This window comes from Equus caballus, chromosome 5 (assembly GCF_041296265.1).
Source record: "Equus caballus isolate H_3958 breed thoroughbred chromosome 5, TB-T2T, whole genome shotgun sequence".
NCBI lineage: Eukaryota > Metazoa > Chordata > Mammalia > Perissodactyla > Equidae > Equus > Equus caballus.
The window spans coordinates 77,597,827-77,611,699 of NC_091688.1; the positions used below are offsets into that span (position 1 = coordinate 77,597,827).

The 13,873-nt window shown below is 36.0% G+C and overlaps 1 protein-coding gene across 12 annotated transcripts in view; it reads left to right on the forward strand.

Annotated features, from left to right (window-relative positions):
* The window catches only part of EVI5 (ecotropic viral integration site 5), a 223,019-nt gene that overhangs the window by 104,585 nt on the left and 104,561 nt on the right, over positions 1-13,873 (forward strand). For 7 of the 12 annotated variants that reach the window (XM_070268726.1, XM_023641642.2, XM_070268730.1 and 4 more), the window contains exons 12-13: positions 528-560; positions 1,121-1,267. The exons of 3 other annotated variants lie outside the window; for them this stretch is intronic. In XM_070268726.1, the coding sequence (XP_070124827.1) occupies positions 528-560; positions 1,121-1,267 (180 nt within the window). The remainder of the gene's footprint in view (positions 1-527; positions 561-1,120; positions 1,268-13,873) is intronic. 2 more of the 12 variants (XM_070268727.1, XM_070268729.1) reach the window with 1 other exon arrangement.

Here is a 13,873-nt window from a genome sequence, read left to right on the forward strand (position 1 = left end):
TTACGTATCAATTAAATTCTGAAAGCAAAAAGTTTACTTAGTTATTTCTAGAGTTTATTGCATTGAGCTCATGTATTTCGTCATTTTTTCCTTGCTTTTCTTCTTTGGAAGTTGGGGTTGCACAAATTGCTGTCACCCTTTATAAGTGGATCGCTTACTCAAATTCCTTCTCCCTTTCATACAAGTGGCTTGACAGTATGGCTGACTCTAAAAATAAAGATGTATAAGTATGCTTTAAAAGAAGATATTTGCTTGTCCCAAATAATGAAAAAGCTCTTGGAGTTTGTGTTTGGCCTCTTCTAGAAGCACATGATTTTCTTCAGTCTGTCCTTGTTTTGATATATATTTCTTAAGATTTAAGAATAAAAACACATTCAGTAAAAAGTAGTTTTAAAATCTAAATGTCCATTTTTAATTACAATGAAAAGTAGGTGGAATTTGGGTATGCTTTATTTCTTCTTATTCCTAATTATCACCTCATTTTATTTCTTTCTCTTATATTTCTATCTGAATTTTTCCTTTTGTAGGAAAGTGCTTCCTTGGCAGATAGATTGATACAGGTATAGTTTTGTTTTTGTTTTTGTTTTTAGCATTTTCTCTAACTTCTAAGGGAAGTCCTAAACCTAGAAATTCGCATTTTAATGCATGCAATTTTACATGCATTTTCCTAGAAATAATTTTTTGGGGTGATATACATGGGTATAAACTTAATTTTTGATAACAGTGTGTTATTCTGGTTTATTACAATAAACACCTTTTGCACGTTTTAAAGCTAACCTTACTTTAAAGTATTTATTTCAAAATGGCAATCAGTGGATTCTGTGAAATTAACCACTATTCATTGAAATCTTAGTCCTGCATGTACAACCCAGTAATACTGCATGAATTGAATTTTTATTGAGTGAAAGAAGAATTGTTCTTAAGATTGTCAGTTGACTTTTTTCAGTTTCCCAAAATTGGCTGGAGCAATAATGAACTGCTGGCTAATAATTATTTAGGCTGTTCTTTTCTCTGAAGTAATTTTTTTTAACATGTCAAAGTAAATAACTAAGCCTCACAAAGGCAGTCTTTCTTGAATCTATGGTAAACTGCTTTACACACACACAAATTATGTCCTAAGGGACAAGTGACAAGAGCCCAGGAGGCTGAGGAAAACTACCTCATAAAACGGGAGTTGGCCACCATCAAACAGCAGAGTGATGAGGCCAGTGCTAAGCTGGAGCAAGCTGAAAATACCATCAGGAAGCTCCAGCACCAACAACAATGGGTAAGGAGTCTGGTAGTGCTTTTTCTCACCTTTCTCATCCCCTTCCCTTTAAACCCTTTTTTTTTTTTTTTTAAGCACAACTTCTGTGCTCTTGTTTTAAATAATTTTGTTTTTTTACTTTAATTGAATTCTTAATCAATTTTATATTCTGTAATACTTAGAGGTCTTATTGTGGCCTAAAGACTCCTCATTCTAATATTTTTTTTGTGTCTACATAGTTTTGTTAGAAATAGGTAATATTTTCTTTCCTTAAATTATGTTCTAAGTCATAGAAAATGAGTGATGTACGTCAGACTTGCTTTGTAGGTTTTAGAAATCTGTTTCATAATAGGTATCTTGCCATGGGTAATTTTTAAATCTTAATTTCAGCTAGTTTTTATTGATTGTGCAGATGAAATATTATCCAACATGTAAAATATATGTAATTATCTCACTTAAAGCTTTGATAATGTGGCTATTTAGGTCTTGTGAAATACTAGAGCCATATCTTTCTACATCCAGGCATTAAATTATGAGTTAAGGTATGTGCTTATACTTTTTCAAAAGGAGAGAAGTCAAAATAAAAAAATGAACTTTTTAAAATTATGTGAACTAACTTAGGGTGCAAACAGCTACTGATTGTACAGTTGTCCTCAGGTATCTTTTACAACTCAGACATCATTTTCCATTGGCAAATTCAGGCTAGTATGATCTTAAGAATATGAGGGATAAAAAGAAAAGCCAACCTTTTCTCTTTGAAGAGATATTGTTTCTTGTTTCAGTTATCTATTCTCAAGTAAGCATTAGATTGCAACAGGGTGGGCATGAAAAGCTGTGTTAAATCTAGAACTCTATGGGTCTGGAAGGTAAATAGCATGACTTCAAAGTTGGACATAACGTTTATTCAGTAAAATTAAAAAACAACATCATCATCTGGGTACAAAAATCAGAAAACTAAAAGCAAAAAAATTGGCAATTCAAAAAAACCGTAGCATCAATTTCTAAAATTATGTAATTGAAAATGGTTAAGAAAAATGAATAGGAGAGTGATAAAAGAATACTGAAAAGATGGGAACTCAAATATTTTGTTCTGCCTTTGTGTGAAATAGCAATACTATCAAAGCATAAAAACAGAGAAAACAGAATTGGGAAGTCATGTTGGGAATTAAGCTGAACTGAGTTAGAGTGCAATGTGATTTTCTTATAAGGAATGGTGAGCATTACATTTGCATTTAGCATAAGCTACAGTCATAATGCATTAGAATCATGAATTATTAGGGTTTTTGCATAGTTTTTCAAATATTGAGACCTCTAGATAGATGTGTACCAAAAATACAGAATGTGAGTTTATAAAGAAAAAGTTAAGTAGGCAAGCAAAAATGGCCAGAATGAACTAAAGCATTTGAAAATTAAATGTAGTGAAAAGAATTTTTGTACTCTTTTTCAACGACAAGATAGACCTACATTGTGGGGCTAAGATATAATACGGAGAAAGCAGTTCTCTACTTCAGTTTTGTTTCCATTTTTTTTCTCACTAAGCAGACATTCTCTTTAACTGTAAATAAACTTTTTGACAGAATAACTGTAAAACAGACCTGCAAAGCGGTAATGGACAAAATAGGTGAAAGTAACAGAGCCTTGGGTAAATTTCCAATTTCAAAGGAAAGTGTGTATCCCTAGATATTAAAATAATTTGCGAAATGATCGTAGAAATATTATTGTCTTTAAAGGGTTTTAGAATATAAGAGATACTAAAGGCTTTGGGGTGGACAAATACAGTTCTTATATTAAGCGATAATGGTTAGATGTCTGAAAAGAGGTTCAAGGTGCATTAAAAATTCCTTGAACTTCTGGTTTGTGAACAATCGGAAAAGTAACTTTTACTCACTAAAAGCCAATTTACTATGTATTAGTCCTTACTAACTTTGTTTCTGTAATAAAAAAAAATTGTGCAGCAAGTGTAGTTTTCCCAGTTATTTGGTAGGTGCTCTTGTGCTATCTTTCTGGTCCAGGTAGAGAAATAAAAGGAGTAAACTTAAGTGGTTTTATAGGTGATTAGCTATATCGAAAAGCCATTTATGTTAAGAGATGCCAGTGGTCTTTGTCTCCTAAACTTACACTTCAAGTATTTTAACCTATTATTTAAATATTCATACAAAAGATGTGTTTACGAATTTTATACATGAAATATTTCAGAAATGTAGCTAATGTGTTGGATGATGAATCAAGATTCCAAAATATGTAAACAATCTGTTCAGAATCAGAAACTAAAATAAAAAATTATTTCACAGAAACAAATCTATAGTCTTGCCCTTAAGTTTAAAATTCAAAGATATATCTTAGTGATGCTTTATGTAACAAAGACCTAGAAATTTTAATTGACGGGAAATCAGGAATTAGCCAATAATGTAATATACCTGCCTCCCCCAGCCCCGCCAAATCCAAAGTACAGTTTTCGTGGAAGTATAATGATCCAGTTCAATTCTAAGAAGCTTGCAGGCAATCTGTAGTGTTGCATCTAGTTTGAAGACCAAAACTCATGTGAAATGTTTACAGACTATATTATGGCCAGTATAGGAAAGACTGTGGAAGCCCTAACTCTTTAAACTATGCTAAAGAAAACTTTTTTTAAGTATTTGAGAGGTAATCTTATGGAAAGGTGATCAGCCTTTTTTTGACGTTACTTCAGAGGGCAGACTGCATGAAAGATCCAAGGATACAAAATCTTATTCCTAGGAATTTTGACAAATAGAATAGTTGCTTTGCAAAGTAGTGACCATTCTACTGGCAGAAAGTGAACATATATTGCTAAAGGTTTTGATTACAATTTTCCAGTATAACTTCATGAGTTCTTCAGAACTCTCAGAATAAGGGTTTCAAATCTATTCCAGCAGGAGGTATCGAATTACCAATGTAATCATCCACCACTACTACCCTCTACTCCCAAGAGCGTTATTTTATATGCCATGAAGAGCTCTGGATTTCATGTACAGAACTGAATTCTAGTCCTGTTTTGCTGTGTGACCTTGGATACTCAAGGACTCAGTTTCTTTTTTCTCTAAAATGATTACATAGGGCTAGACCATCTCGTGTCACTCTCTTTGACTTTTTGAGTTTTATTCGAGTATGATTTACATGCAATAAAATTCATCAAACTTAAGTGTGTGGTTTGATATGTTTGACAAATGTATATAGTTTTATAACTACCACCACAATCAAAATATAGGGTATTTCCATCACCCTGAAAACTTCCCTTGTGTTTCTCTGTAGTTCACCTTTCCACTCCCAGCAGCCAGTCTGCTTTCTGTCACCATAGTTTTGCCTTTTCTAGAATTTTATATAAATGGAATTGTAAGGTATGAGGATTTTGTGTCTGGCTTGTTTCACTTAGCATGTTCACTCTATTTTTCTTTTTGGCAATTTTTTTTTATTTAGGTAAAATATATACTACATAAAATTTAGTATTTAAGTGCACCATTCAGTGGCATTAAATACATTTATAATGTTGTGCAGCAACCACCACCATCTATTTCTACCACCCTGCTGCTAGTAATCTTTATTCTTTCTTTCCATGAATTTGCCTCTTCTAGGTAACTCATATAAATGGAATCATAAAATAGTTGTCCTTTTGTGTCTGGCTTGTTTCACTTAATGTTTTCAAGATTCATCCTTTTTGTAGCATGTATCAAAATTTTATTAGTTTTTATTGTAGCTGAATAATTCTCCATTGTATATATATATATATATATATATACCTCCTTTTATTTATTCATTCACGTGTTTATGGTCATTTTGGTTGTTTCTCTGTTTTGGCTGTCGTGAATAATGTTGCTGTTATCATTAACATACAAGTATCTGTTTGAGTCCTTGCCTTTAACTCTTTTGGGTGTATACCCAGAAGTGGAGCTGCTGGATCATAGATCAGATGGTAATTCTATGTTTAAGGTTTTTGTGTTTTTATTGAGGTCATAATAGTTTATAAAGTTGTGAAATTTCAGTTGTACACTATTATTTGTCAGTCATCGTATATATGTGCCCTTTTACCCCTTGTGCCCACCCCCCAACCCTCTTCCCCTCTGGTAACTACTAATGTGTTCTCTTTGTTCATGTGTTTGTATATCTTCCACATATGAGTGAAATCATATGGTTTGACTTTCTCTCTCAGGCTTATTTTGCTTAACAGTACCCTCAAGGTCCATCCACATTGTGGCAAATGGGAGGATTTTGTCTTTTTTATGGCTGAGTAGTATTCCTTTGTGTGTGTGTGTATTTTATATATATATATATATATATACACACACACCACATCGTCTTTATCCATTCATCAGTTCTTGGGCTCTTGGGTTGATTCCATGTCTTGGCTATTGTGCATAATGCTGCAATGAACGTAGGGGTGCATAAATCTCTTTGAATTGTTGATTTCAAGTTCTTTGGATAAATACCGAGTAGCAGGATAGCCAGCTTGTATGATATTTCTATTTTTAAGTTTTGAGAAATCTCCATACTGTTTTCCATAGTGGCTGCACCAGTCTGCTTTCTCATCAGCAGTGTATGAGGGTTGCCTTTTCTCCACATCCTCTCCAACATTTGTTGTTTTTTGTCTTGGTAATTATAGCCATTCTAACATGTGTAAGGTGATATCTCATTGTGGTTTTGATTTGCATTTCCCTAATGATTAGTGATATTGAACATCTTTTCATGTGCCTGTTGGCCATCTGTATATCTTCTTTAGAAAAATGTCTGTTCATATCCTCTGCCCATTTTTTGATTGGGTTGTTTGTTGTTTTGTTGTTGAGTTGTCTGAGTTCTTTATATATTTTGGAGACTAACCACTTGTCACATATATGATTTGCAAATATTTTCTCCCAGTTAGTGGGTTATCTTTGCATTTTGTTCCTGGTTTCCCTTGCCTTGCAGAAGGTCTGTAGTGTGATGAAGTCTCATTCATTTATTTTTTCTTTTGTTTCCCTTGCCCAAGTAAACATGGTGTTTGAAAAGATCCTTCTAAGACTGATGTCAAAGAGTGTACTGCTTATATTTTCTTCTAGGAGTTTTATGGTTTCACGTCCTACCTTCAAGTCTTTAATCCATTTTGAGTTAATTTATGTGTATGGCAAAAGATAATGGTCTACTTTCATTCTTTTGCATGTGGCTCTCCAGTTTTCCCAACATCATTTATTGAAGAGACTTTCCTTTCTCTATTGCATGTTATTAGCTCCTTTGTTGAAGATTAGCTGTCCATAAATGTGTGGTTTTATTTCTGGGCTTTCACTTCTGTTCTGTTGATCTGTGTGTCTGTTTTTGTACCAGTACCATGCACTTTTGATTACTATAGCTTTGTAGTATATTTTGAAGTCAGGGATTGTGATGCCTCTGGCTTTGCTCTTTTTTCTCAGGATTGCTTTAGCAATTCGGGGTCTTTTGTTGCCACATATGAATTTTAGGATCTTTTATTCTATTTCTGTGAAGAATGTCATGGGGATTCTGATTGGGATTGCACTGAATCTGTAAATTGCATTAGGTAGGATGGACATTTTAACTATGTTTATTTTTCCAATCCATGAGCATGGAATATCATTCCATTTGTTTATGTCATCATTGGTTTCTTTTAATAATGTCTTATAGTTTTCATTGTAAAGGTCATTCACCTCCTTGGTTAAATTTATTACTAGATATTTCATTCTTTTTGTTGTGATTGTAAATGGGATTGTATTCTTTTTTTTTTTAATGATTTTTTTTTTTCCTTTTTCTCCCCAAAGCCCCCCAGTGCATAGTTTTATATTCTTCGTTGTGGGTCCTTCTAGTTGTGGCATGTGGGACGCTGCCTCAGCGTGGTTTAATGAGCAGTGCCATGTCCGCGCCTGGGATTCGAACCAACGAAACACTGGGCCGCCTACAGCGGAGCACGCGAACTTAACCACTCGGCCACGGGGCCAGCCCCCAAGTATTCTTGAGTTCTCTTTCTGTTAGTTTGTCATTAGGGTATAGAAATGCAAATAATTTTTGTAAGTTGATTTTGTACCCTGCAACTTTGCTGTAGTTGTTGATTATTTATAATAGTTTTCCAATGGATTCTTTAGGGTTTCCTATGTATAGGATCATGTTGTCTGCAAACAGAAAGAGTTCCACCTCTTCCTTGCCAACTTGGATTCCTTTTATTTCTTTTTCTTACCTAATTGCTCTGGCCAAAACCTCCAGTACTATGTGGAATAAGAGTGGTGAGAGTGGGCACTCTTGTCTTGTTCCTGTTCTCAGAGGGATGGCTTTCATTTTTCCCCATTGAGTATGATGTTAGCTGTGGGTTTGTCATATGGCCTTTATTATGTTGAGGTACATTCCTTCTATACCCATTTTGTTCAGAGTTTTTATCATAAATGGATGTCGGATCTTGTCAAATGCTTTCGCTGCATCTGTTGAGATGATCATGTGGTTTTGTTTATCATTTTGTTAATGTGGTGTATCACATTGATTGATTTGCGGATGTTGAACCATCCCTCCATCCCTGGTATAAATCCCACTTGATGGGATCCTTTTAATATATTGCTGTATTTGGTTTGCCAATATTGTGTTGAGGATTTTTGCATCTATGTTCATAAGTGATATTGGCCTGTAATTTTCCTTCTTTCTGTTGTCCTTGTTTGGCTTTGGGTTTAGGGTGATGTTGGCCTCATAAAATGTGTTAGGAAGTGTTCTGTCTTCTTCAGTTTTTTGGCATAGTTTCAGAAGGATAGGTATTAAATCTTCTTTGAACGTTTGGGAGAATTCTCCAGAGAAGTCATCTGGTCCTGGACTTGTATTTTTTGGGAAGTTTTTGATTACTGTTTCAATCTGTTTATTTGTGATTGGTCAGTTCAGATTCTCTGTTTCTTCTTGATTCATTTTTGGGAGGTTGTATGATTCTAAGAATTTAGCCATTTCTTCTAGATTGTCCAGTTTGTTGGCATATGGTTTTTCTCAGTATTCTCTTATAATTGTTTGTATTTCCATTGTATCCGTTGTAATTTCTCCTGTTTCATTTCTAATTTTATTTATTTGAGACTTCTCTCTTTTATCTTAGTGAGTCTGGCTAAGTGTTTGTCAATTTTGTTTATCTTCTCAAAGAACCAGCTCTTAGTGTCAGTGATCCTTTCTACTGTTTTTTTGGTTTCTATTTCATTTATTTCTGCTCTAGTTTTTATTATTTCCCTCCTTCTACTGACTTTGGGCTTTGTTTGTTATTCTTTTTCTAGGTCTATTAAGTGTAGTTTAAGATTGCTTATTTGAGATTTCTCTTGTTTGTTAAGGTAGGCCGGTATTGCTTGAATTCCCCTCTTGGGACAGCTTTTGCTGCATCCCATATGAGTTGGTATGATGTATTTTCATTTTCATTTCTCTCCAGATACTTTTTGATTTCTCCTTTAATTTCTTCATTGATCCATTGGTTGTTCAGTAGCATGTTGTTTAGTCTTCAGATATTTGTCCCTTTCCCAGCTTTTTTCTTGCAGGTGATTTCTGGTTTCATAGCATTATAATTGCAAAAGATGCTTGAGATGATTTCAATCTTAATAAATTTATTGAGGCTTGCCTTGTTTCTCAACATATGGTCTATCTTTGAGAATGTTCCATGTGCACTTGAGAAGAAAGTATATTCTCCTGTGTGGATCTCCCAGACATCTATTGTGTTGCATAAATATCCTCTTTTGGTTTATGAATGTCCTTTTTTGTTGTGTCTTGGTGGGAGAAACTAAAGGAAGAGCTCACTCTACCATGATGCTGATCTCGTATGTTTAAGTTTCTTGAGGAACCACCAAACATTTTCCACAGCAGCTGTACCATTTTATGTTCCCACCAGCAATTTACAAGGGTTCCCATCAATTTCTCCACATCCTCACCAACTCTTATTTTCTGTTCATGTTCTTGTTGTTTTTTAGTAATACCCATCCTAGTAGTAGGTGTGAAGTGTTGTTTCATTGTAGTTCAAATCTTTTTTTTTCTCTTTTTCTTTTTTTTTTTGAGGAAGACTAGCCCTGAGCTAACATCTGCCAATCCTCCTCTTTTTGCTGAGGAAGACTGGCCCTGAGCTAACGTCCGTGCCCATCTTCCTCTACTTTATATGTAGGATGCCTACCACAGCATGGCTTGCCAAGCGATGCTATGACTGCACCTGGGATCCGAACTGGCAAACCCCAGGCCGCTGAAGCAGAACGTGCGCACTTAACCACTGCACCACCGGGCTGGCCCCTCAAATTTTCTTTTAATGTTAGAATTTTTTCAATGCAAAGACTATATCAAATGGACATTTGAAGTGTTATTTTTTTGTCGCAGATTTTTTTTTATAGCTCTTCTCTTTCCTCTTATATATAATTAGCAGCCAATTAGTCATGAGAAAGAAAACATTCTGACTACTTCTTTAGTCTGTAGCTTATTCTCAAGATACCACATTAGGTTGTGTAAACAGTTAGTATTTTGCTCAGTCCTATATGACTTGACATGGCAATCTTATAATGGAGCCATGTGTTCATTCAGTCATTCAAAAAATAATGAGCAAAGTATTGTCCTACATACTGAGGGTACAATAGTAAACAAGAAAAATAAGTTCTGCAATTACATGAAGTGTATGTTCTAGTTCAGGAGACATATTAAACAAATGAAAGTAATTTTAGGTGGTGTTAAGGGCTGTGAAGAAAAATAAAGCAGGAGTGAGGTGGTAGGTGTACTGCTATTTTAGTTAAGTTGGTTTTGGAGAGCTTGCCTGAGGAAGTAAATTTGAATAGAAACTGAATAATATGAATAAGGAAACCATTTGAAGATCTGGGGAAAAGGCTTCCAGACAGATCACACACCTAGTATAAAGGCCTTGAGTGAGGAATAAGTTTGAAGTATTCAAGGAGGAGAAAGATATATTTATAAGCTCTAGGGAAACCACTAAAATTTTTTTTTAAAGAAAAGATATATAAATAAGTGATGAATAGCAGAGGTGAAATGGAGCCTTTTTAAAAAAAAATTCAATCAGGCAGAAAATAAAGAAAAAAAGAACAATGAACAAATGGATGAAATAGAAAACTAGCAAGATTGTAGATTTTAACCCAACCTTATCAATAATTACATAAAATGTAAGTATTCTAAACACCAATGAAAAGATTGAATAAAAAGATAAGACCTGTTTACAAGAAACTTACTTTATATACAAAGATCTTGGTAGGCTAAAAGTAAAAGAATGTACTGGTAATGAACAATTGGGAAAGAAAATTAAGCTCACAGTACCATCCAAGAGAACAAAGTACCTAGGAGTAAATTTAACCAAGAAGGTGAAAGACTTATTCACTGAAAACTATGAATCATGGTTTATCTATTTGTCTGTTCATGGTTCATCCATTTATCTGTCTATGAAAGAAATTAAAGAAGATGTAAATGGAAATGGAAAGATATCCCATGTTCATAGATCAGAAGGCTTAATATTAAGATGTCAACACTACCCAGTATGATCTACAGATTCAATTCTGTCAACTGTATGAAAATTCTAATGGTCTTTTGCAGAAATGGGAAAGCTGATCCTGAAATTCACATGGAATTTTAAGGAGCCTTAAATGTTGAAAACAGTCTTGAAAAAGAACAGAGTTGGAGAACTCATACTTCCTAATTTGAAAACTTACTACAAAGCTAGAACAATCAAAATAGTGTGGTACTGGCAGGAGGACAGACATATACAGCTTGCAAGTTTTCTGTTTGATTCATTTATTCAGACATATAGAATAGAATAGACATATAAAATAGAAATTGAGAGTCCAGAAATAAACCCATACATTTGTGGCCAATTGATTTTCAACAAGGATGCTAAGACCATTCGAGGAGGAAAGAATAATCTCTTCAACAGATGATGCTGGGAGAACTGGATATCCTCATGCAAATGAATGAACTTGAACTCCTACCACATACCACATACGAAAATTAATTCAAAATGGATCTTTGCTCTAAGTAGGGATTTTATGATTTTAACGTAACTGTTTTATGGTTTTAAAACCCTTAGGAGAATACATAGGGATAAATCTTCATGATCTCAAATTTGGCAATGGATTCTTAGATATGGGTACTTTAACACTAAAAACATGAGGAACAAAAGAAAAAAAAACCCAGATAAATTGGACTTCATCAAAATTAAAACCTTTTGGGCATCAAAGGAAGTTATCCAGAAAATGAAAAGGCAGGCTATAGAATGGTAGAAACTGTTTGTAAATCATATATTTGATAAGGATTTAGCATCTGGAATATATAAAGAACTCTTACCACTCACAAAAAAGACAATCCAATTTTAAAATGAGCAAAGGACTTGATTAGACATTTCTGCGAAGAAGATATGCAAATGAACAGCAAGCATATGAAAAGATGCTCAACGTATTTAGTCATTAGGGAGATGCAGATCAAAACCATGATGAGGTACCAATTCACACTCACTAGGATGGCTGTAATGAAAAAAAAAGGCAAACAGAAAATAACAAGTATTGGGAAGTTGATGGAGAAATTGGAATCCTTGTACATTGCTGATAGAAATATAAAATGGTCAGCTGCTGTGGAAAACAATTTGGAAGTTCCTCAAAAAGTTAAGCAGAGAATTACCATTTAAGCCACAATTCACCTCCTAGATGTAGACTCAAAAGAATGGAAAACTGGTATTCAAACAAGTGTGTGTGCATACATTGGCAGCAACATTATTCACAAAAAAATGGACATAGCCCAAAAGTCCATCAATGGAAGAATGGATAAACAAATTTTGGTATATACATGCAATGAAATGTCATTAAGCCATAAAAAGGAATGAAGTATTAATACATGTTATAATATGGATGGACCCCCTAAACCTTAAGTGAAAGAAGCAAGACTCAAAAGATCACATATATATGATTCCCTTTATATGAAATACCAGAATAGATAAATCCATAGACTGTAGATTGGTGGTTGCCAGAAGGTGGGAGTGGGAAAAGGGTGAGAAACTCCTTCGTAGGTAAGAGGTTTTCCTTTAGACCAAGAGAAGTGTTTTAGAACTAGATAGAATTGGTGGTTGCACAACATTCTGAATGTATTAAATGATGCTGGCTTGGCAAGCCAAGGAGTTGAAAGAAAGATTTCTTGGACTGTCAATGTCTGGTAGCAGTACTCTTTTAGTCAGAGAATAGTGTGGGGACAGGACCCCTGGGCAATGAAGGGCTGCAAGCATGGGGACAGGACCCATGGGCAGTGAAGAGCTGCAGGCATGGGGACAGGACCCATGGGCAGTGAAGAGCTGCAAGCATGGGGACAGGACCCATGGGCAGTGAAGAGCTGCAAGCATGGGGACAGGACCCCTGGGCAATGAAGGGCTGCAAGCATGGGGACAGGAACCATGGGCAGTGAAGAGCTGTAAGCATGGGGACAGGACCCATGGGCAGTGAAGAGCTGTAAGCATGGGGACAGGACCCCTGGGCAGTGAAGAGCTGTAAGCATGGGGACAGGACCCATGGGCAGTGAAGAGCTGTAGGCATGGGGACAGGACCCATGGGCAGTGAAGAGCTGTAACCATGGGGACAGGACCCATGGGCAGTGAAGAGCTGTAAGCATGGGGACAGGACCCATGGGCAGTGAAGAGCTGTAAGCATGGGGACAGGACCCATGGGCAGTGAAGAGCTGTAAGCATGGGGACAGGACCCATGGGCAGTGAAGAGCTGTAGGCATGGGGACAGGACCCATGGGCAGTGAAGAGCTGTAAGCATGGGGACAGGACCCCTGGGCAGTGAAGAGCTGTAAGCATGGGGACAGGACCCCTGGGCAGTGAAGAGCTGTAAGCATGGGGACAGGACCCATGGGCAGTGAAGAGCTGTAAGCATGGGGACAGGACCCATGGGCAGTGAAGAGCTGTAAGCATGGGGACAGGACCCATGGGCAGTGAAGAGCTGCAATGTGTTGAGGGTTATGGCTAAATTTGTAAGGCATGGGTACATGACTTATTTTTACCGGACAAAGGAAAGATGATGTTAAAAAGTCATTAAATGGTATCAGTGCAGGTGGGGTCTGGTTATTGTGTGGTCGTATAACTTCAGATATGAATCAGGTCATATAGAGCGCATGTAGGCCTGGACACCTTGGGCTTCTCTCCCTGGGGCAACCTTGATCCACATCACTAAATGCCACTGAATTGTTGTTCACTTTAAAATGGTTATTTGAATTCTGCCTCAATAAATTGTTTAAAGAAAAAAAGACTAAAGAAATAAGGCTAAAAGAAACAACACGTTTACTTTGAGTGATTGCCATAGAAGGTGGGAATAAGGGAGAACATATAACATCCCAGTCCTGGAATCCATTGGTTAAGGTCAGGGTAGGACCAGAACCAAGTGAACTAGCTTGTAGGAGAAACCTGAGAGAATTAGGATATCCCTCGGGGCTGGGATTGGGCATGTCTTAATGAGAGTTGCAATTGTATTGAGCCTAAAGGGAGAATGCAGTGTGAAGTAAAGCACAGATCAGATGGCAACTGGAGAAATGAATTACAACAGGTTGTCAGACCAGTGGCCTATAGGAACCAAAGCCTAAAGGCAAGGGGATAAAGATGTAAAGGAGACAAGAATTTGGAATATCAGGGGTTTAGTGGACTAATGGGAAAGCAGCTTGGGCAGGTGT